The sequence below is a fragment of the Phascolarctos cinereus genome, unplaced genomic scaffold (genome assembly GCF_003287225.1).
Source record: "Phascolarctos cinereus isolate Bilbo 61053 unplaced genomic scaffold, phaCin_HiC Scaffold_4;HRSCAF=312, whole genome shotgun sequence".
NCBI lineage: Eukaryota > Metazoa > Chordata > Mammalia > Diprotodontia > Phascolarctidae > Phascolarctos > Phascolarctos cinereus.
Genome location: NW_027555847.1, coordinates 158,138,744 through 158,163,236, shown reverse-complemented (window position 1 = coordinate 158,163,236; position 24,493 = coordinate 158,138,744). Strand labels below are relative to the sequence as shown.

Sequence of the window (24,493 nt, the reverse complement as noted above, 5' to 3'; positions counted from 1 at the left end):
TATGATTTGGATGGATTTAGGAGATGAGTCTTCAGAATTTCATAATATGACTCAATTCTCTCTTCATATTCCCAATAGCTGGAAGAAAAAGGACAATCTAAGGCCTAATTATGCTTGTCCTCCTAGGAACATTTCCAAATCAAGAGAACCAGGAAAGGCAACCAAGGGAATGGGCAGCTCATGTTGTAGGAGCCAGAGCCTAAGCATGTGTAGGCCAATATTACTGTCCAATACGGTAACTTCTAATATCTTCAGCATGCATATAGCCTTCCATGGTACTTGTGACACAATATTATTTCAGCTTGGTGGCTCATGACTTGTGAAGAGTCATCACTCTACAGATGGCAGCTAGGCATTGGGAACAGTCCTAGGGGATAGGCTAAGGAACAACCCTCAGGGAAAGAGAGGCAGGGGATTGTCTTGTATTCAGTTCAACAAGTCTGAGTTGAGAAAACAAGTTCCCTCAAGGAGCAATACAATACAATATATCTAGGACACAGATCTCACATGAAACAAAGGACAATACATAGCAGTGGTATTTCAGTGTTTCAAGGAATTGTAACTTTGATGGAGTAGGAATACTTCTCCACACCCCACTAATGTAGATTATAAGTTCTATATGACTTGGTAGACAGTCTTTTTGAACTGTCATGGCCAAAAATTCGCTATCAAGCAGCTAGACTAAAGTTTAGAGTGATATGGCACCTCGAACTTAGCAAGGCTGCTCCTAAGACGACAGACAAATGCCATCAATGGACCCGTAACTAAAGCCTTTCTAGCTTAATGGGATATACCAGAACTTGTGGTTCTACTGGCATAGCCAGAAGAACCCACTGTTATGCTTGCTGTTGGACTATGAGGCAGCACCAGAGTCAGATTTTAGTAGAGAGGAGGTGGGGGGAGAGAAAAGGAGAGAAGGGAGGTAGAGAAGGAAGAGCAAAAGAGAAGAAGGAAGGAAGGAGGAGGGAAAGGTAGAGGGAATAAGAGAAGGAGGGAGGACAGAGAAAAAGAGGAGAGGGAGGGAACTGAGAGGTCATCAATTCCAACTTCATCATTTTATAGATAAGAGAAGGATTAAATGACTTGGCCAGGGTCACAAAGATAGTGAGTGGCTGAGGTGGGATTTTGAACCCAAGTCTTCCTGACTCCAAGTCCAGAGTTCTACCCCCTATACCATGCTGCCTCAGAATTAGGTTGTTGGTAGTTAAAACCAACAATGAATACTAACTACTAAATCAGGACTGGTCCCTTGCCTTCTCCATTGGGACTCTGGGACCTTGGGAGGGGAAGAGGCACTATAGGCATAAGGGTAGGCCAAGGAATGCCAAGTATGCCAAGTATGGAATGCCAAGTTCTGACTCCACCATCAATGCTGGTTCTTGAAACTACTGCTCTGTCCAATTTCCAAGTCATTGCACACGTAATCTCAAGAGAATTTCACAGGAATCTAGTTGAGACCACGTTTGGAACTGAGTGTTTAAAGTCACTTTGAGGATTGCTGTGGGAAGATGCTGGCTATTGGAGAAAAAAAGGGAATCCATCATTACTATACGAAGTCAGAATTTAAGTATTTTCTTGGGTGGCCCATGAAGAAAAGCATACAAACACAGATGCAGCAGTTAACTCTGCCTTAGCCAACACGCTTGATTACGCATATCTGTTAAAAGAAATTTTTCCTTTTTTTTTTTCCAATTTGGGGTGGGAAGGAGAGAAAATAGATTTCTGTTCAATTAAAAAAAGAAAGAGGAGGGGATATTATAGATGCAAAATGCTGCATGCACTTTCAGATGAGGTCACTGTATTATTCATTTTATTTAATTGTTTTACTTTGTTACAAAAGACCTCTCATGATGTGGAAGTGATCCATAAATGTTTATAATGTAACAAAACAAAACAAATATCAATAAAACTTTTTTATAAAAGAATTTTTAAGAGTTAGGAGGGAAGTTAAATACTAGCAGATGGGCAGCCAAAGAAGAGAGTGGAATTGTGCCTGGTGATGCTCTAGAAGAGAGCTGTATTCCTCACTGCTGTGATGCCAGAGGTCAGAAATAAAGGTCTTGGGAACCAATCTGCAGCACCCTATTTTCTGCCTCATATAAAAGGTAGGCAAAAAAATATATTAGGAAAGGACCGTAGGGAAAATGCCATCCCAGGAAGCACTTACCCGCTGGGGAGCCACAGCTTCCGGGAGGGGTCATCATCATCAGGAGCCTTCAGAGAAGAAAGGAACATTTAAGTTAGATCCCATGAAAGGCCAAAGCCTTAGTTGTAACTTAGGCTGGGAGTAGGACAGGTGGAGGGAGACCTGGGAATCTGTTCTCATAGAATGTAGTTCATGCAACTTATAACACACAAATATATGGACACACAGATACACAAAGGCACAACCACTAGCAATGTGTGCCTGGTTCTAACAACTCCACCCCCAAAATATCTCCGCCTGATGGCAGGAAAGGCAGGTTGTAATGACACGGACCATGGGCAGGTACCCACTGGATGCTTCAGCAGAGATTTTTAAGAGCCTGCTTAGTGCATCTGTTCTTTAGAAAAAATAATCAGAAAAAATATTTTCACTCTTCCCTTCTATACCGCACACTTTACAGAAGATTCTTGCTTTACTTAGGATAAGAATATCCCTAAGTGGTTCTCATGCAAAGATAGGGAAAAAATTAACAGATGATGGTTCATCTTAGCAGAAGACAAAGACTCCCTCATAATTTTGGGGACTAAGATGAGTAATATTATTCTAACTTCAACCAACATCTACCCTAGGCTCCTTCCTTTAATCAAAGGTTGATTTCTCCCATAGTTCGGAAGCTACCTGAGGTAAAACCATATCCTTTTCATCTCTGTATTTCACCTGCCTCCAACACAGCACTTCTCATGTCATAAGCACTTCACAAATGGTTGCTAAATGAAGTATCTTAGCTAGAGATTCCAGTGAAGACCAAAGCCATGATAGTTCTTGTGGCTGGTCACAAAGGGGTGGACCACAGGGCAGAGCTTTTAACTTTGAGACAGGTGCCATGAAGTACAGTCCTTGACAGTCCTAAGGCCCAGCTATGTATGGGCACCAGAGTCTCCCTCAGACCAGCTGGAGCTTGCCTCTTCCAAGAGCTGTCCTGATATACCCTCCCAGGGAAATCCCAGGTGGCTATGCAGAAAACTGGTCATGTTAGTGGTGGTGGTGGTGGAGAGGGAGAATGTGGTCTTGAACAGAGATAGCTACTTAACTACAGATATTCAAATCACTAAATCTGTTCTCAGTGGTCTAAAAGCATGTGCAAAGCTGGCTTCCAGAGAGAGATAAATGCCTATGAATTCTCCCAGGGACCACGCACAAAACAGCAGATCCAAACAACTTAACAGTTTTATAGCTTTGGACCTAAAGTCATTCAAATTAGGTGGAAAAGAGAATATAGCTGAGTGAGCCCACCAGGAACAAAGAAGGGGTCTGGGGTGTCAAGTCTAGGGTTACCTCTAGACATGGGGAAGCAGTGATATTTGGAAGAGAGGATTGTTGGCCCCAACAAAGCTACAGTAAAAGCCTAGGATGAGGCCTGGGATCAGGGCCAGCAGTGCCACTGCCATCAGCCGAGGGGAACAAGCAGAAGCAGCCCTCTGCTATATGCAAGGTGAAGCCAAAAGGTAAGAGCTTGAATATGTCTCTTCAGAAACCTTTCCTCACAATTTTGGAGGTATGGTCTAATGTGTGCTGCTACAACTGGGAAGTTTTGTATGTCTCACTATCCCCTGCACACAGAGAAGGTTAGAGGCCAATGCTGCTATTGTAGGCCAAGCTTGGAGCAATGAGTAATGGGAACATCCAGACTTCCCCAGAGCTCAGCTCAGAAACATTTCTCTGTCCTTTCTCAAAGGAAAGTAGGACTTTCCCCTTATCTCTTGCCTCAGTCCTGGTCTTGCTCAGCAAACACAGATATACCTCTCATGCTCCCGGAGATGGGAGGGCCACTGATTGCTGACAGTTGGTCACTCTGCTAAGCCAGCTTATTTCTAATCCATCTGCTTCCCTGGGCTAAGCTGGGGCTCAGAGGCATGAGTACACACACATACACCTCCCACCATACCAGATGACTTTCTTCTTCACTAGAGGGATCTGTTACCAGAGATTCCCAAATAGACCTGAAGAAAGCAAAGGCAGGTCCCAGAGCTGCTGCTCATCAGAAGAACAGGTTGGGGATGACAGAAGGCAAGAATTTATCTGCCAATGCCAAGCTGGTGTTTTCTCTATCCACCCAACAATTTTACCTTTTATCAGGAGCGGGGCCTACTGAGAAAGTCAAAGGGAAAGATGAACTGAAAAACCAAGCTGCCTGGTTCACAAATGAACACTTGCAGAAAAAAAAAATACCCACCTGGGATAGGGATGGGGGGTAGACAGGAGATGCACAGCTCAGAGCTTGGTAGGAGGCCCTGAGACCACCTGGGATGGGGGAAGGATGCATAGCTAAGTGGGGAGGGAGTTGGCCCTAGGACTACCTGGGGATGGGAGGGTTGTATAGCTAAGAGCTCACCAGGACCCAGGTGAGGGAGATGTTAAAATGAGAGGGATGATGCATAGCTGAGAGCTCAACAGAAAGCCCTAAGCCCACCTTCCCAAGATTCAAGGTTTCTATACTGTGCACTGTACAGAAGAATCTGAGTCCAATTCAGACAGGAGGCTCCCTTCTCCCCTACAGTAGATCCTAGAAATCAAGGCCAGGGCCAACTCCTTCTAAAGCAAAAGGGTCCCAAAGAATGAGACCATCCAGTGTCACAGTCCCAACCAACTCCTTTCCCCGCCTCAGAATGTATAAAGGTGAGGGCTGGAGAGAGCAGCTGCTCTCCTAGCATCCCACCCCCCAATCCCCAAAGGATAGGTCCTTTGAGGCCACAAGAAAGTCTATCAACAGTCTCAGAATAGGCTAGGGAAGCCAGGGTCTCATGGGCAGGGTCTCAATTAATAAAGGACCAGCTCCAATCAGGGGCTAAGGCTCAACGCCCAGATATTCATTGAACTATGTTAGACTCCCCTTAAGCTCCTACCATGCCTTGTGTTAACTTGAACATATCCCACCTTCAGCATATGAACTCATTCGTTGCCTTCTCAAAGCCACTGTCTAGAACCCTGCCTCACTGGCACCAAACTGTGAAAGCCAACCTCCCCTTCGAGGTGATCCCTGGCCAGGACTCAGACTAGGGGTTGAGAACAATCTGATACCCTCATACACATTTCAGGCATTCGATCAAAGGGCTTCTAAGAAGGATCAGCAGCAGCTGATCAGCACCAATCTTTAAACCTGGATCATTTTCCCTGGTGATTCTACTGAATCTTGAAGTGAGATGCTGATAGTAGGTGCTTCAAAGAAAACAAGAAAGGAACAGCTAAAAAAGCATTTGGAAAAAGTGAACACGTGAAGAATCAAAACAAACATTTCGAACTGCTAGAGTCCGCTAGTCTGAGTGAAAAACATGTTCCAGAATCTCCAATTCTCCTGAGCAAACCAAAGGCAAACACTGTACTATGGGAGCCAAGTGCAGATCTAAGTATGAGGGCCTACAGATTCTTCCCTTTCTCTCACAGCCACAACCTGTTCAAAACTTCAGAGTCAATGCAGCCTTTTGGATGCCCTCAGGATTAAGTTCCTGGCAATTAAAATGTATGTGAAATAGCACTCCAATGGACAAGGGAGGACAGGGAAGAGAAGTGGGTACAAAGCTGCCTAGCTTTGGCCATGAGTGTACTCAAGGTGAGTGAAGGATTCAAGACCCTTTTCAAGAGTCAAGGACCTGGGCAAGATTTGAAAGTATGTGCCTTGTGTTTGACAATTTATGTCTCATTTGTGTTGTGGTCCAACAGGCTTTGAGAAGTAATTCAAGCATCCTGACTTATCACAAAATAAATAACATTGAGAGTGGAGCTTTCTGGCATTGCAAATCTGTGAGTTTATAAAAATAAATATTTAAAAACATTTTTGATTGCATCCATCTCTCCGAGGCACAAAAGGAAGTTGTTCACCTTATCTACCTTTAGTCTTGGCTCTGGGTACGATACACAAAGAATTTTCAAAAAGAAGTAATGGAAAATTTATTTGCTATTTGTGATGGCTCTCTAGGAAGGGGAGAGGATAGAATACAAGAGGAAATTTAAACTATGTTTAAAAAAAGATATCAATAAAAATTTTTTTTATTAAAAGAAGCAATAACTAATAGTCCCTGAAGGTCCTCAGTTCTGATTACTGGTAGACTCTGTGCTGATCCTGAATTCAAATCCAGCCTTAGATATTTACTAGATATGTGACCCTGGGCAAGTCACTTAACCTCTGCCTCAGTTTCTTCAACTGTAAAATGGGGATAATAACAGTACCTACCTTGCAAGGTTGTTGTGAGGATCAAATGAGACATTTGTAACAAGCACCTATCACACATAGTAGACACTATAGAAGTGTGTATTCCCTCCCTCTGTCCCCTGATAGAATAGACAGGTCAATGGAAACTTAAGCTTCCCTTCTGACCTGGTAGCCTCTGCACTAAACAGGTTCTTATTTGCTACCCAGGAATTTTTGTCAGAAACCAAACATGCTGAATGCAGGAAGGACACAAGGCATCTGAAGGCACAGAACATGCACGGACACCACTTTTGGGGAGGGGACACAGGCACAAGCATCCACAGAGCATGCACACCCCAGTTGGGGGACAAACAAAGAGCCGTGAGACATGACCTGAAGGGTTTGTTGCCTTCCTTCTGTAAGGGGAAAAGAAAGAAGATAGAAAGAGGAAAGGAGAGGAAAGAGATCAGAGCAAATTTCTGCACAAACTGGCTACCAACTCTCCAAGAAGCCCAAGAATGGGATCGTTGGGGCCTGGGGAGCTGGGAGGGGAAGGGAAAGGAGAATAGTTTGAAAATCCAGACTGATGAGCTCCCATCCCAATCCCTTCAGTTCATCACATGCCCTTGTCAGCTGGGAATCTCCCCAGGGACAAAAACAAAGAAAGGCCTTCTAATGAAAGGCTAGAAACACTGTGTTCATTTCTCTTCTCTAGTGTGTTCATTTCACCAATTAGAGTGGGGTAGTCAGAGACATATTAATGGGATAAGAGGAATGGGGGTCACAGACCCAACACTACCCAGAAGGGTATTCAGACCAGAACCACAGCTTTTTCAGGGGCCATACAACCTCATTCTAGATTTAGACCAACTAAACTCTATGGCTGAATCCTTTCCCCATCAGGAAACAGGAGTCATCCATACATTCTCACCCACATGTCCCAGCTTGATCTTGACATCTCAACTGAGAAGCCCTAGACCTTGGGGTTAAGTTTGTAGTAAATCACTCAGGCTAGCTTCCTATCCAAAAAGTGCCTCCTATCTATTTAAGGAACAAAAAACAGAACCACGTCACCCAATCACCTAGAATGTTTCATCCCACTCCTGCCTCCCCCAACTTGTCCAAATCCTACCCACCCTTTAGGGCCCAGCTCAGATCCCATCTTTTCCATGAAGCCTTCCCCAACTATTCAGTCCCACACTGATCTCTCTCTTCTCTGAACTCCTATTACATTCAGTCAGTCCTCACAGTTCAACACATAATTGTCCTCCAATTGTTTTGTGGGCGTGAGTGTGGTCACTGCAGCTAAATTTTCTCCTGTAAAACTTCCCTGAGAAAATAGCTACTTCCCAATCAACAGCTGGTGGGAAAGCAGAAATTTCAGAAGCTGCATTAATGGTAGAGCTGATGTGTCACTTTGGGAAACAGGGCCTATTTATTTCATATTCTTCCCCCCTTCCTCCTGTTCCCATGAGGGACATGAAGATAGGGCCTGCTTTGCTCGCCCCTCTAGGGAAGCTCAAACTTCCTGCCTCAGAGCTCTGAAGCAAGGCAAGCTCTTCAGCAGTATCCAGGCCAACTCCACCCCAAGGACAAGTTAGTTTCACTCAGGGCCTAGGGCCTCCTACTTTCTCATTTGTTTCTTTAAGAAATATCACTACAATTGTTGTCTTGGGACAACAGAGGCATTGAAAAACAGGAGGCCAGGCCAGAGGCCACCTGAAGATATCAGAGTTAGTGACTACAGCTTCCCCAATTCTCCTCACTCCACTTCCAGTGAAAGTAGATGATCAAATATTGCCTGGGCACATTATCTAGCTTGCCAGTTCGAGTGAGTATACAGAAAGGAATATGGTGAAGGAATCCTGATACAACAGAAAGACCAGAGGGTAAAACCTAGTTAGAAAGAGACCTTTTCCTATACCAAATTCTAGGACCAAGAGAGCTTCCTGTGTGGTTCTTCCCTAGGGCCTAATGAGAATTACCTTTTCTTTCCCCTTCAGGAAGCCCATTCGGCTTTTTTTTCCCTTTCCCTTCTCCCTAAGTGTATCATAAATTCATCTACAAAATCTCTCCCATTCTCTAGGCCAGTACAAAAGAGGTCTATAAGGCTATACCACTATGGGGAGAGAAGCCTGTGCCCATGCTTCCCAAAGTTAGGGGTCATTGCATTTCAGGAGAGTGCCCAGGGGTACTGCCCGTTCACCCAGAAGGAGGCCTGCCAGGTAGGCATTTAGGTTTCTTTCATTATTTCATTCACTTATCCAATAAATATTTATTGAGACCCTACTAAGCACAAGGTACCAGAGGGAGAGAAAGACATATATAAAAGATGTTATAGTCCAGTAACAGAGATAAAATGTAGACATAGTTATAACACAAGGTAGAAAGTGCTAAGTTCCATATTAGTGAGATTTTGGCAAGTTAGACTAGGCCATCATCCAATGAGAAGAGATATGCATATAGAGCCAGCTGGAACATCGAGTGAATATTCATGTGTATAGTACCTGCCTCCCCCTTTCCTTTGCCTTACCTGCTTATTCTAAAATTAGTGTATTTAGATAATCCTTTGGAATACTTTGGCCTAACACCCCAGAGCTGCTGCACATCAGTGTGCCATCTAAAACTAGCTGGCTGTCCGGATGGAGCTGGTACCTTGGGATTCAGTCAGCTAAAAAAGGTGCCTCTAGGTCAAAACACAAACCTGGCAATAGCAGCTGGGATTTATCAAGAAAGACTTCATGAAAGAGATGACATTTGATTGGCCTTTGAACAATGGCTAAGATTTTGATAGCATCCTTCCCCTTCTGTTTCCCTCTGCTGCTGGCCCTGTGGAAGGCCTTGAACTTGACGTCAAGCCAAGCAGTTTGGATTTATTCAGTGAGTGATAAGAAACCACTAAAGGCAATTAAGTAAGAGGAGAATAAGATGGTCAAGACAGCACATTAGAAAGACTAGTGTAGTGATGGTATGCAGGTTTAATTGTCTCACTTAAAGTTGACAGCAAAGGAATGGAGCATATGCTATTTGCATGAATTCAATTTTGAAGAAATTATGTTCGTCACGAATCCCTACACTGGCTTGAAGCCCCCTCATTTCGTGAGATAAAAACTTCTCTCTTCTCTAGGCCAGCTGCTTCACCATGGGCAAATATATACATACTAAGGGGAGAAAGGAGCAGGTCAAAAATACTATCTCTGTTCAGAATCTGGGCAGAGTTAGCTTTGCAGATGGATCCATGGTCTCAAAGTTAGACAAGTTTCTCTGTGTTGATAAGCCTCAGTCCTATAGAATGAGTAGCCTGATGGAAATGGAGAAAGCATCCCTGGAGTCTACTACTGATATATAAAGTCAAACTCTTTGGAAAGTCCAATCATCAACTAAAGAAAGTGGCTTTGATATTTTTGCCTAAGTTCGTTTCCCAAAATCAGCATTTTGCATCATGGCTCATTCACAATTGGGAAGAAACATAATATGTGATTCTCCCTGTTTCACTTTCCAATAGAACTCCACCTTCATCTTTCTTGGGGAGGGGAGAGGATGATAGACATTTCCCTTCTCTTTTGTTTCTTAAGTAGCCGGAGGTGAGAAAGAGGCAGCCTATACCCTCTTCTTCCTGCTATTACCCTCTACATATTCTCCTCTATTCCAACCCCATCCCATAGGAAGTTTTTTCAGGACCAATTTAGACCTTTGTGATGAACCCACTTAGAGAACTTTATAAAGCAGCCAGGTTGCTCTTCCACTAACCCATCCATTCATTCCCTTATCTTGATTGTCACTATCACTTGCCTAAGCCTGGGCCCTCATTACCTCACATCAAAAGACTCAAAGTGCATTTTCTTCTCTCCTCTGATTCATGATGCAGACCACTGCCAGATTAATCTGTTTACAATGCAGTTTTCATCAGATAACTGGCCTACTCAAAAGATTTCAATGGCTCCCAGGTCCCTGTAGGATCAAGTTCAAACTTTTAATAAGATGGCCTTTCATAATCTGACCTCATAATCAATTAACAAACATTAAGTGTTTACTACGTTTCAGGCAGTAAGCTAAAGCTAGGGATGCAGAGACAAAAATAAACAGTTCTCTATCCCTGAGGAGCTAAAATTCTAATGGGGAAACAATCAATGAACATAAGTACATACAAAAAATATGTAAAATGAATACAACGTAGTTTTGGGAGGGAGGACTCATTAGCTGGGAGGAGTAGGAAAGACTTCATGTAGAAGGTGATGTTTGAACTAAATCCTGAAGGAAACCTGTGATAGAGGACAGTGCAAAGATATGATTAAAAAGAGAGCTACCATGTCCTGTGTATGGAACACTGATGAGACCAGAAGCGATGGCTGAATTGTAGAGTACAAGAAGAGCCAAGTATAAGAATGGAAAAGTAGGAAGGGACAAGGTTGTGAAGAGATTTAAGTGTTAAACAGAAGTTTCTATCTAATCCTATAGAGAACAGGGAGCCACCAGAGTTTATTAAGTAGACCTGCCTATTCCCCAATCCACTCCCCTTCTATTTTATTAAGGTCAGTCTGCACACCATCTCATGAATCCCATTCATGCCTTTTTTTTTTTTACTCACACTGTTCTCTTACCTAAAACTTCTGCTTTCTCCTATACAGATCCTGTTCTTTCTTCAAGTTTCCTCTCTGAGAAGTCTTCTTTTACTACTCTAAGACTCACTGATCTCACTTTTCTAAGAGCTCCTACCATATTTATAGTCATAAAATCAGGGAATTTTAAAATTGGAAGGAACTTAAAAGATCATTTACTGGAACAACTCCAACCTGTCCTTGCCCCAACCTCATTTGGAAGATAAAGACTCTGAGACCCACAGAGGTTAAATAATTTAACCTGAATCATTGATCTGTATCAAATAATTTAGCACACAAGTAGAATCATCTTTCATAATCATCTTGTATCTTCCATGTACTCTGGACTTGTGTGGTATACTTATTTATTTTTACATTACAACCCCTATTAGAAAATAAGATCCTTGAGAATAGGAATTGTTTTTGCCATTTTTTGTACCCTCAGATCTTAGCACATTTCCTGGCACCCAGGAAGCGTTCAATAAATGTTGATTGATTGATATTGTTCACTATTGTTTCATGTGGCAAGTATCGTCTCCCCAGTAAGACTCTAAGTCCCTTGAGGACAAGGCCTCTATCTTCTTTCTCCTTCATATCTCTTCACACCAGCCCACCATAATTTTAAAAACACTGTCACACTTCAAAACTAGCGCCTACCTCCTCAGTGAAGACTTGTGATCCCTCAATTGTACCCTCCCCCTCAACAAACAAAAACCAGCCAATTCTTTTCATTTTAACATTATCTCAGCAAAATTCCCCTTAACACTACACCAAGCTATATTCCCAAGCAGGCTGAGCCTGGGATGGTAGCTGTGCTCACAAAGCTACTTCTGTGTTCTAGCTGATGGCCCAGAACAAGGGTACTTTGTCAATCTGGGTATAATTGCCTAAACAGAATAAATATATCTAACAAGTACTTACCCTGATCTCTGTATAGCAGTTGCTCTCTAAATAAAAAGGAAAACTGAGCTTTTGTTCTGCTGTTACTGGACAAAATACTCTTCCTGAATTACTGTTCTTGAGTAATCACATCACTAATCCTCACCCCTAGCCAGAAAACCTCATATAATTTCTTAAACACTTAATAAACCTAAACCACATCATGTCGGAGACTAGAAGAATAGGAAGGGAATGGAGAAAAGGGGCTATGAATGACACTTGACTTTCTACTTTACTACTTGAAGGCTGGACTTCAGACCTATTTCACAGTCAACTTTTCTAGCCCGGGAACATAATTTCTAGCCACATCTTTATTTTAACTAAATTGTGTTACAACCACACAATATGGATACCCTGTTATAACAATTGTTCTAAACAACTCTGTCATTTGCTCTTATTTATATTTATTCTTTGGGTTCTTGAGAATCTGTTCAAACAGTGGCTATACAGCCTGCCTCCAAGCCAGGAGGACCTGGGTTCCAGTCTTGACTGTGACATATCCTGGCTTGGGTGGGCCTGAGCAAGTCACTAAGAGTTCTCAGTGCTTTAGGCAACTCTAACTGAAAAGAAGATGCCTACTTGAGTTCCCTCACCTGGGAGTTCCCTATATCTATACAATTACAGGTCTGGTCCCTATCCCTGACCCATTTGATTCTTGTATGTATATTTACTTTGTCTCCATTAGACTAAGAACTCCCTGTAGACAAGTATTTTTTTTCCTCCTATTGTTTCTGCACTCCTTTCTTCTCCCCTCCTCAGGTCCGAGTGAAGGTCTCTGAACACAGGTGAGTTTTGTTTATTAGAGATCTGAGCAGCAGGGCTGAGACCAGTCCGCCCACCCCCCTCCTCTTTCAAATGCCCAGTCTTAGCCAAAAGGTTGCACAACCAGCCAAGGCCTTAACCATCATAGACTTAATGTACCTGAATATATTTCTTCAGCTGAAAGACAGCTTGCTTCCTGAGCTAATTCCTGTAAAAGTCTCTTCTGTATTAGTCTCTTTTCTCTCAGTACATTTTTGAAGTTGTTGATGCACTTGTTGAGGTATATAGTCTCTGCACACACCTGCTCTAGGCTCAATTTCCCTTTCTTGGGCTCCTGAGGCATTGAAAAAGTCTCATCCCCAAGGCTGCACATGGGCTTCAGCTGTCCTAAAGAGACATCCAAATCTGAACATGGCAATGAACAAGAGAGCAGAGAGTCATTGGAAGCAGGAGAAAGGCTGCTATGGTCCAAATGGACTTGATCTTTATGTCTAGAAATAACCTGTTCACTGGCCGCAGCATCACTAGCCAAGCTCTCACTCCCCCTACTCAAGGGGCTTTCCACCAAGTAGTCTCTGTCTCCCCCTGGGCTCAACACCTGCAGTAGCCCCTCACTGTCATCAGTTTGGGAGCCACTCTCATTGCTCTCCAGGCCTTCAGGACTGAAGGAATCACTGCTCTCCAGCTTCTGAAACACTCCCTGAAGAGCTGACTTGAAGTGGTGAATTGCTTTTCCTAATTTATTTGTGTAAAACTTCACGTCCGTGCCATCTCCATCTTCCTGTGAGGCATCCAGAACATATGTGGAGCTATCCAAAACATCCCTAAGGACCTGCACGGCAGTTTCCTCTTCCTCATTTAAGTCAATATGAACCATGTCTTTGAAAGCCTCAGGTCCTATGGTCACTTCATCCATCATGCCTTCACGGCTTAGAGTCATCAGCCTTCTGGACTCATCTGTTAAAAGGGAATTTAATTGCTCTCGGCTCAGAATCTCAAGTCCTGTCACACAACCAAACAGCCGGCCTTTCTCTGCTTTGGTACCCTCAGGAGATGGGCAGTGGCTGGCTTCCTCTTTAATGCTGCAGCTAACTTCTTTTGCTCCTGTGCACAAAAGTCTCTCACAATGCTGCTCTGGAACCTCTTGTGCCTTCCTGGAATCTTCCTCTTTGGGGATGAATTCTAAGAAAGAGTCTTTAGTTTCCTGCAAAGTAGGTGAAAGGTCCTCCCTCTGGGGCCCAGTCTGGTTTCCATGGCTGCAAAAGACCATTTGAGCGCCTTTCCCGACTTCTTCCAAAGGCCCAGACACCACACTGTTTCTTTTTGCTAGGGTGACCTTGGGTGGAAAAAAAAGCTTCTGGCCCTGGGAATCCCAACTTTGATTCTGAGCTCTGACCCAGTCGGCATCTGTTTTTCGTGCCTTATCGCTTTTATCTGCGTGCAGAACCCCTTCATCAAGGCTCAAAGAGCGCCAGCGATGATCCTGTAGTCCTTGATGCAACAATGAAATGGATTCCATCTGAGGGCTCCAGCCTTTTGACCAGCTGGGTTCTTCCTGTGTTGCAATCTGGACCCCTACACTTTGTAAGAGGATTGATTTCTGCAAAATGAAGTCTCTCTGCTCTGAGTGTACAAGCCTGACAATCATGGGCCTGGGATCATGGGCCTTGCCCGTGGTCACGTTGGCTCTGTAAGCATCCCTGATGTACTTGCTGCACTGGATGCCATTAACACAGAGGTGCTTGGCCAGGAAACTATTCACAAGCTCTGTAGTGTTCTCCCCATCTTGCTCAGGAAGGCCATAAAAATACAAGATGGGTTCCTCCCTGGGGCTTTCTACATGGGATGCCTTGGATTTCCCCGTTACATAAGCCTTGGCTGTAGAGGGACTGCCACCCACCTGTAATCCTTCAATCTCACTCAGCACTGAATCCACACAGCTGGACACCTCATCCACAGAGCCTTTAACCAGGCTCAGGTGCTGCTGAAGCTCCGCAATCTCCAACTGGAGGCGGCTGATCCCTTGTAGCTCTTTCACAATGTAGTCCACCACATCTCCTGAGGGCTCTGGCTGCTGCCTGGGGCTGTCACCTCTGGATGGAGAAGGTTTGTGTCTTTCCTTTTTAGGGAGTTCCTGCTGGCTAATGGCATGGCTCCCAGTGGAGAGGTCCTGGGTGTCAGGCTTGGAGGTGATGAGCTGCCCCTTATCCAACCAGGCTCCATCTATGCCAGCGCTAGTGTGTTGACCAGAGCATTCATTGCAGGTCATTTCTACCTTCCCACTGCTAACTGTGACCACTTGCCCACAGCAGGCAGGCAGCAAACTCCTGTCCTGATAAGAGGCCCCAATAGGGCTTGGGGACTTATTCCTGATGTCACAAACTGACCCTGAATCAGCTGAGGAAAGCCCTGAGTAGGTATTGGGGTCTACAGAGCTTTCCTCTTGAGGCTCCTGCAATAACCTCTTCATTTTCTCCCTCAGGGCCTGAGGGGTTTTTTGCTTCTTCCCCTTCTTTTTGGCCAGGATGCTTCCTAGAGATTTTCTTGGAAAGGCAATGCCACGTCCTGATCTTTTCAATCTATTCCTAGCAAACATCATTGGCTGCTGCACTGGGCCTGATGCATCATGCTGCCCAAGAGAGATGTGTCTACCTCTCAAGTCTAACAGGTGCCTTTAGATCCCAGCTTGACTTTCTTACCAGGTAGCTATTGAGAGAGGAAAAACAGTGCACTGAGGTTAAAAAAAAAAAAGAAGCAGGGTAAAATAAAACACAACAGCAAAACCCAGATCCATCAAATACAGTCTACAGAATTGGCTTTGTCTCTTAGGGTTCCTGCTGTAGTTCTTGCCTGTCAGTAAATCCTAGCTAAGAATGTTGGGCCTACAGCTCTCAATCCTTGGTCTTCACTGAAGTTTTTAATGTCAAATAAAAAGCAAATTCTGTGATATAGATAAGTCTTCCAAGACTCCCTTCCTTTTGGGGAGCTGAATTTCCTACAACCTATAACAGCAGAGGAATTCTAGGAGATGAGGGAAGGAACTCTGCCTTCAGGGTAGTGGGTGCCTCCTAAAATATTGAAATCACATAAAATTAGAGAACTAAGGACTAGCTGAAAAATGAATAAACAAATGAATGAATGAATTGAATTGAATGAATATGCAAAACATCAACACTAGAAGCTCAAATTACATAGTTACCAAAATATATTTTAATGATACTGTTCAAATATATAGACAAAACACGGCACAAAATGAGACAACACCTTTGAACCCAAGCAGGCTGACTGTTCTAGGCTGCATGTGATTGAAAGCTAAAGTGTAACTGAAGTGTGAGTCCTCACCAAAACTCCGAGTTGAAAAGAAAATGAAGAATTTCAGTGGTTCAGGCATCATCAACCAACACATAGCACATGCTTCTGATGTAGGGTGACAAGATTTTAGGTTAGGTAAAAATGAACTTTTTGTACTTTGTTCCATCACTGATAACTGAGCCAAGTTATAGCTCTAGCTATTGTACAGGAAACTTCTTTCATTCTAGATAATGATTTGATCCATTTCAAGTGTCTTGAAAACCTTGAAGGCCTAGATAACTATTAACTGTTATTAAGCTGATGAGATCCACCCTGCAGATGGAAATAGATTAGAATCAAGTTACTCTAGGGAACTTACTGTGGCTTTACTATGAATTCTGCTTTGTGGAGGACTGGACTTCAACAAGGATCCAAATTTAAAGGAATTATTTCCAAATACAGAAGAGAAAGTTAAAAAAAAAAAGAAAGAAAAAGAAAAAAGAAAGCCTGATATAAAAGTAAGGAGAAAAAAAGGAAAGTTTATCTGAGAATCTAGGAGACGCCCCAGGGCTTGTATCAGAACATGCTCCCTCAATGATACAGAAAGGAATGGAAGGACATCAGTCATGAGAGGGAGAAAAAGAAGGCCAAAGCCTTCTCACCACTTGTTCTGGCATGGTGGCAAATGCGCCTCAATCTTTCCCTCCAGCCAAGGATAGCACTGATCCTACAATGAATCTAATTCTTGCTTTGTTCCTAGCAGAGAGGAGACTAATGTGATGCTGCTGCAAATATGACTGATGCAGCCTCCCAGGATTTGGATGGCCACTCCAGCTAGCCAGGCACTTTTACCGGGGATCAAAATAAAACCAGGATTCTAGTCTCCTTTGTACTATTGACAGCTCCTGAAAGATTGAGTCTGTGTCCTGCTTTCCTCGTTGTGGCACAGTGGACAAAGAGAGCTAGCCTTGGTGCTAGGAAGACTCTTCAGGTCCTCCAGGACCCGAGTCAGAGGGAAAAAAAATTAATATAATCTATTTTCATGTCTAAATATAGGTTAGCCATAAGCACCTGGATGAGAACATCATCAGCACAAAGATGAACCTTTACACTAAGAAGATACTTTCAGTCATGGATATAGGAGCTGAAAGGTCATCTAGTCCAGCCCCATCATTTAACATGTGGTAAATAAAACCCAAAAAGGTTAAGTTGATTTGCCCAGTGTCACATGGTGAATTAGTGACAGAGGTCTCCCTGTTCCTAGTTGAGTAAGTCTTTCCCCTATTTTTGCTTTTTGTTGTTATTGAATCATTCTTTAGCCTTGCCCGACTCTTCATGATCCCATTTGGGGTTTTCTTGGCAAAGATACTGGAGTGGTTTGCCATTTCCTTCTCCAGCTCATTTAACAGTTGAAGAAACTGGGACAAACAGGTTTAAGTGACTCACCCAAGGTCACACAGCTAGTAAGTGTCTGAGGTCACATTTGAACTCAGGAAGATTAGTCTTCAGGCCCAGTGCCTGTGCCACCCAGCTGCCATTCTATGCCATGCTACCAATCAGCAGCTTCTCATTACAACACCTAGGCCAGGAGTATGTGGGTTGAGAAACTAATCAACCCCCAGCTCCCTCTAACACAGGAATAATCTTAACCCAGGGCCCATTAATTTTTTAAAAAAATTTCATCACTGTACTTTAATATGAATGGTTTTCTTTATGATCCCATTTATTTTATTTTAAAGACTTAAGTTTCACTAGACTGCCAAAGGGGTCCATGCCACAGAAAAGTTGAAGAACTACTGCTTTATTAACTCCCAGCTAATGTTATATTTCCACGTCTAGAACCAAAGAGTGAGCCACAAATGACCTTCCAAGCAGCAGGTACTGACTATTTCATTGTTGCTTCTTCCAAATGCCACTAAGTGTACACCAAAACCAAAGCCTTTTCTGGCTCTGGTTGAGAGAAAGTTGTTTTTCCTACATCATTGGAACCACAGATCCACAGGGCTTAGGCAGAGCTGAGGTTCTGAATATACACAGACCAAAATAACTATCTCCATCTCTTTCTCCTTTATAAAACAAAACAAAACAAAAAATAAACCAGATGCTTCATTCCTCAGGAACTATCACCTTTTATTTGCCTCCTATTTGAGACCTGGCTCTGTTTCCCTAAGAGCCTTTACTGTCCATTTTGCAAATCCTCCTTAGATTAGACTTAGGCCAAAAGAAAAACATTTGCTAGCATGTAGAGCCCAATTAGATCTATCTATCCTCCCTGACCTTCTGCAGAGAAGATATTTGACATGGATAGTTAGTGAGAAAAACCATCAAAAGTGCAGACATCAGAAATGAAGATCAGATCCAAGATGGTTCTAAACATCAGCTGACATAGGTTACAAAGTTTAGCAGCTGGAAAGTTAGCCCAGACACTGATATCCACCACAAGATCCCTGCTGGTCTTTGCTGGCTTTGCTTTGTAAGCAGGTTGGTCAGGGCCTCAGTGCGGATTCATGTAACTGTATACCATTCTTTGCTATGATCTATAATCAGGCTTGGATCTCCTTGCAAATCATCCCATTGTTCAGATAGCTATTTCAGACTTTGCTCTAAATCTGGAGGTGAAAACTACCTAGGCCAACTGAGTACCTCTACAATGCAAGTACCAGAAGGGCTTTTGCCTCCCAGCTGCTTCAGGCCCTCCTCCAGGAAATGCAGGAACAGAGCCAATCAAAGGTGCTGCAGGTACTTTTCCCATCACCCCTTATATCAATACAGAACAGTTGCCTGGTTTCTCATTCTGGAGAGCAGCAGGAAATTTCCAGCCAGGGCTGCCATAGCAACCTGTTCCCAGACCCTGCCTAGGACAATCACTCATTTCCAGGGATCATTAAAAAAAAAAAGTTCCCCGGGAAAGCTACTGATGTGGCCTTAGCAGAACCAAAGGCAAGCTCTGAGGATCACAGATCACATGATCATAGACTTAGTGTTAGAAGAGACTTCAATGGCCATCTGGTCCAACCTTCTCATTTTTCAGATCAGGAAGCTAAGGTCAGTACTCTTTCCATTGTACCATGACGTTAGTCAAGTCCAAAAAAATCTCCCTTTAGAGAATTAGCTCTGGAAGGTAAAGAGGTCTAGCCAGTAGTAGGACTGGTAGGACAACAATTACTTGTTGACCCCTCTTTCTGAAGGTATTCATGGGACAGCACACTTCTCACCATCCCTTTCAATCCCCCAACTAACTTAGAAACTTTTTGTACCTACCAAGGTTCTGAAAGGCATTGGGCATCTTTGAATGGGCAAACAATAGGGCCTCAAACAGAGGAAAGTGATCAACTTTAAGCAAAAAGGATCAACCTACCCACTTTTTCTATACTTTGGAACCAACCTAGGATGGAGAAGGGGACACTTGGAGCTGACAGATCCTAAAAAAGGGAGGCCAGTCCCCTCCCTAGCAACTTCCAGACCACCTCTGCCAACATATCCTACACAATCTATAAGACTGGACTGACTGGAGACCACACTGTGAATGAGATCGATTGAATCCTCAGTTCCTTCCTACTTTGTGTCTACCTTCTCATCTGGGCAACCAGCTGTCTCTCTACTTTCCCAGCAGTTCCCATCCTAACTCTCCCTCCCTTCCTGCCTTCCTCCCATCAATTTATACAGCCAACTCCTTTAAGGGGCCCAAGGTTTGCTTTGTGTCCCATCGTCTCTTTGACCCTTGAGGCATAGGCAGGGACAGGAACATAATCAATCCTATAACAGTAGAGTTTGAAGGAATCTTGGAGATCATTTAGTTCAAGCCCTTCATTTTATAGAGTAGGAAATTGATATATACACAGAGAAGGGAAGTAATTTGTTCGTGATCACGAGTCACTGGCAGCAAAAATATTAGAACCCGTGTTTCCTTAGTCCAGTCTTGTGTTATTTCCACTATACCATACCAAACTGAATGCTTACTTCTAGACAAATGGCTTCTTCCTTCCCTCTTTCCTACTTTCCTTCCTTCTTTTTTTCTTTCTTTCCTAAGACCCTAAACCAGACACCAATGAGACTGTGAGGCCCTAAAACATTCTAGGGTATTTGCTTCTCTTTTCTCCCTGTCTCCTCTCTCCTCCAACCTTCCTTAGGAGCCAAAAAAGGAAGTGAAGATGACAGTGAAGTTAGCGAATGTCTCTGATGCATCTTTGGTATGCTCATGTTGGTAGGAAGATAAGACAATATTGTGATTTTTCTGCTGTGATAGTAAAGTGACTTCTTCTAGCCCTCCCATCCCCTCTACCTCATCCACCCCTTATCTTGCTGGGAGATTAAATAATATATCTTCAAGGAATCTTCATTAGTCTTCTATAGACCTTCAGCTACCCTTATTTGGCTTGTGGCCTTAAGCCTGGGTAAAATCCCTTTAGTTCAAGAATTCTTGCCCTCAGAAGGTTATGTTTGATTTTCACTAATACAGTCATCTCCCCAGAGAGGAAAGCAATCCCAGCAAAAGGATAAGTGTTAAGTCTGCCTGAAGTCCTTTCACGCCTTAGGAACCCAAAACAAACCATGCTGATAACACTCTGGGACAGGTGTCCAAGACAGAAATGAGTCACCCACAGACCCTATACATTGGTATTACCAGGACCACTGGCTTTCAGAGAGGGCTAAGATGACCTGTGACCTTAGAATTTCATTCCATTCCACCTTCTCAAAACATGAAGGAGTAGGAAGCATGTGATTTTAGAAATTCTGGACCCAAACACATGGCAAATGAGGAGCTGGTAAAGCAGAAAAACTCAAAGTCTTACGGACTTAAATGAGTGATTTGGCCATAGATCCAACAGTGTGGCGACTGGCCAAAGAAAGCTTCTTGCTCCAAACAGGGCAGGCCCAGCACTCTCAAATGGTTAATCATTGAGCTGACTGTAAAACTCTGAAAACCCAGAAAGCCTACAGCCTCATTTCTCTTCCCAGAAAAACTTTTCTATGCTCCAAAGCAGAGGGAAATTTCTCATCAAATGAACTGGAAAAAGCAATGATGGAGCATAGTGGCAAGGACACTAAATAGCAACATGACCAGGGCAAGTCCTATAAGCTTTCTCATCTGCACAAAAGAGTAATAGTACCTGCCATACATTCTTCATAGGATTGTTGTGAAGATCAAATAAGATCGTGTAGATGCTTTGTAAATTGTTAAGCATGAGACCAGGGATTCTTAGGCCAGGGTCCTGTGAATTTGTCAGGTTTTTTTTAATAGTTTTTTGTACTTTGATAAATTAGAATTGGTTTCCTTTGTAATCACATGCATTTAATTTTGTGCATTTAAAAATATGGTTCTGGGAAGAGGACCAGAGACTTCACCAGACTACCAAAGGCACCTATGACACACACACACATACACACAGGTTAAGAACCCTTACACTAGAGTCCAGACAATTGTAGGGGATTATTATTCTATTAGTAATAATAGTTTTGCTAATAAATCCAAACCATTTCCTTATATGGGCTAACTAATGGTGGATAACAACAGCCCCGAAATAGGCTGCCAAAGCTCAGGGCGATTTGATTGGGGACAGACTTCATCCTCTTTGACTATGGGTCAAAGGGTCAAGCCCACCAGACCTCAATTCTATAGCTACATTAAATTAAGCTTTAAAACAGTCCTGTCCACACTAGACCCCAAATTCCATCTTCCTATTAGAGATGCAACTTCTCTTCTTAGTATTAATTCCTTCTAATAGCCTATAAAGTCTCAATCTCTCTTCACCCCAGTATCTTTATAGGATTTTTTAAATTTAAATTTTAGTTTTAAAGTTAAAAGGAACCTCAGAGGCCATCTGGTCCAACCTTTTCATTTCCAGAAGAGGAAGCTGAGGCCCAGGCAGGTTAAGTGATTTTATGATTTGCTGGAGGGGTACAAGATCCAACTGTAACATCCAGCCTCATACAGTCCTAGGGAAAATACCAGACCCCCTTCACTCCCAGCTCACCAATTTTTCTGGAAGAAATCTTCCCTGGCTGAATCACTCATACCCTGTACCTGATCACAGCACAGGGAGAGGGATGCTTCCAACCAGATAAGCTTCCATTCTATGCACTACATGGACCTTAAGACTCAGTGGTAAAAGCCTGCCTCCTGGTGCCTTCACATGAATTCCTATCCTGTTCACTTGACTCCCAGCTGGGAATTCAACATAGCAGCTCCAGTTATTGCATTTTACCCATCCAGCTTCAAGCCATCATAAAAACCCAAAGTAGCAAACCTCTATGACTTTACCTTTCTCAGTCCAGCTACACCTCTAGGTTCCTTGGGGAAATATCCCCTCTAAGGATGACCCTACTTCAAAGTCCAGTCACAAGGTAAACCCAGTTATTATAAAGAACACCCCATCCCTCCTTTACTGTCTTAGAGATTTTTTACAGACAACAGTACAATCTCAGCTCAACTGATACACAAAGTACCACTGTGCATGTGAGATGATGGATGGGTTATCTGCACCCATGTATACACATATAAGATGAATTGATTATATAAGCTCACATATGAAATGGATGGATTATTTGTACACATGCACACATATATTACACAGGCAGTTTATACATATACAGAGATGAATAGTTTATACAAATGAACATACTTGAGGTGGATAATCTATATTCACATACTTGTGTACACACATAATTGATAACTTATCTGTATACATATGTAAAATGGATGGGTTAATTGTTGATGCCTTCCCCCCCCCATGGCTGGATTATTTGTATACATATACACATGTATACACAAGATGGATGGCTATCACTATATACCCATGAGACATGGGTAACCCATATGTGTATGGATGTATATGTGAAATATATATATATATATATATATATATATATAATATATATATATACACACACACACACACATACACATGTACACATGAAAATAGATATCTATATAAACAGATGGATACATATGAAATGAACAGGTTATCTATCAGCATACATGTGGATGAACACATAACCAAGGATACAGGCTCACATAATTAATGAATATGTTTTCTATATGTACAGACAAGGTATACCAATTCTCCGTACACATGTTGCATACTTAAAATGCTGTTCTTAGTGCACAAATGTGACACATCTGTCTTGCCAGAATGACACCCAGCCGCAGCAGAGCCCCAAGCTGGTTATATAATTAACACAGTTACTCTCTATCCATAATATTTTGTTCCTGTCCCAGTTTGCTGTGTACAGCCAACAGCACTCTACAACACTTACCTTGCTACTACAATCAAAATGAGAATTAAGGAAAATGGGGGAAAAATAATGCTGAACTCTAGAACCCAAGTGATTTCTCCTAAAAGAAAACCATCCTGGAGAATCTGTCAATGGTATACCGAAGCTACATAATGAACTTTCTAACAAAGACAAAGCCCACTGCTGATTGCCCGCCTGGCAAGAAGAACGAAGAAGCTACTGTGAGCTGCACCGAAGTGACAGGCTTGAGTGCCAGGCAGGCTCCCTGTTGAGGAACGTTACAAACTTGATGATAGGAAATAAGGCACAGCCCAGAAATCCACCAGATGAAAGGCAGGGCAGGAGATTCCTTGGCTGCAAAACTAAAAATTCCGTCTTATGAAGGATCTCCAGGGAGTCTTCTGGACACTAACTGGAATCACCGCTCTTTTTCCCCACTGCAGACAGGCAGCCAAACTTCAGCTGGATCTGTAATTCTAACTCAATTGATTCCGGTGCTTTGAGGTTGAGAAAGAAAGCAGGGTAGCTCCTGCTCCTGCTGCTGCTCCTCCTCCTCTCCAGCTGCTTCCTGCCTGCAACCTCCCATACAGCACCAGCCCTTCTCACACATTCCCAGGGCGCAGGCAGCATACACATCCCGCCCTCCCACACCCCGCCCCACCACGCTCACTCTCTCACACACCCTTCTGTGTGTGTCTCGCTATATATATCTTACTCTTTCCCCTAACCTTCCTCTTTTCATTCCTATCTCTTTGGGGGAAAAAAATTATGCACATATACAGAAAGGGGAGAGGGAGAGAGAAAACTACACAGAAAGACAGATGATGCCCCCTCACCTTTTCTCCTTTATTTACCTATCTATTTAGCGTTGGGGATTGATTATGTTTATAGGGCAAAATAATCACTGATACATTCATTTTATAGAAGCCACCCTTCTTTAGGTCAGGAAGATTTCACTAAAAGATAGTAAAAGATTAAAGGATCAACTACTTGATTCTTAAATGAACTATACAGGAGCTTGGAAACAACTGGAGACATAAAATCACTGAAGTTGAGCTACAAGGGACCACAGAAGTCATCTGGGCTAATGTCAATGCCCACATTTTTTTCAGATAAGAAAACTAAACTGAGGTCCAGGTAATTTAAGGGGCTTGCTCAAGGTCACACAAAGAATAAGTGACCAAACTGGCACTTGAGCTCAAGTTCTCCCAACTCCAAATCCAACCTCATAAATTCTTCCTCAGGTTTGATCACAATTTGCTTTTAAAATTCCTTATATACAGTTGCACAAGGTGGGTGGACTGTCAGAAAAATCAGTAAGTGTTCTTTTAAAGA

The 24,493-nt window shown here is 42.9% G+C and overlaps 1 protein-coding gene across 6 annotated transcripts in view; it reads right to left on the bottom strand.

Annotated features, from left to right (window-relative positions):
• UNC13B (unc-13 homolog B) overlaps positions 1-24,493 on the bottom strand; it is a 315,105-nt gene that overhangs the window by 44,771 nt on the left and 245,841 nt on the right. For 5 of the 6 annotated variants that reach the window (XM_020977063.2, XM_020977069.2, XM_020977064.2 and 2 more), the window contains one exon: positions 2,168-2,214. In XM_020977063.2, coding sequence (XP_020832722.1) covers positions 2,168-2,214 — 47 coding nt within the window. Of the gene's footprint in view, positions 1-2,167; positions 2,215-6,725; positions 6,749-12,790; positions 15,272-24,493 lie in introns of those variants that run through there. The other variant, XM_020977061.2, reaches the window with a different exon arrangement.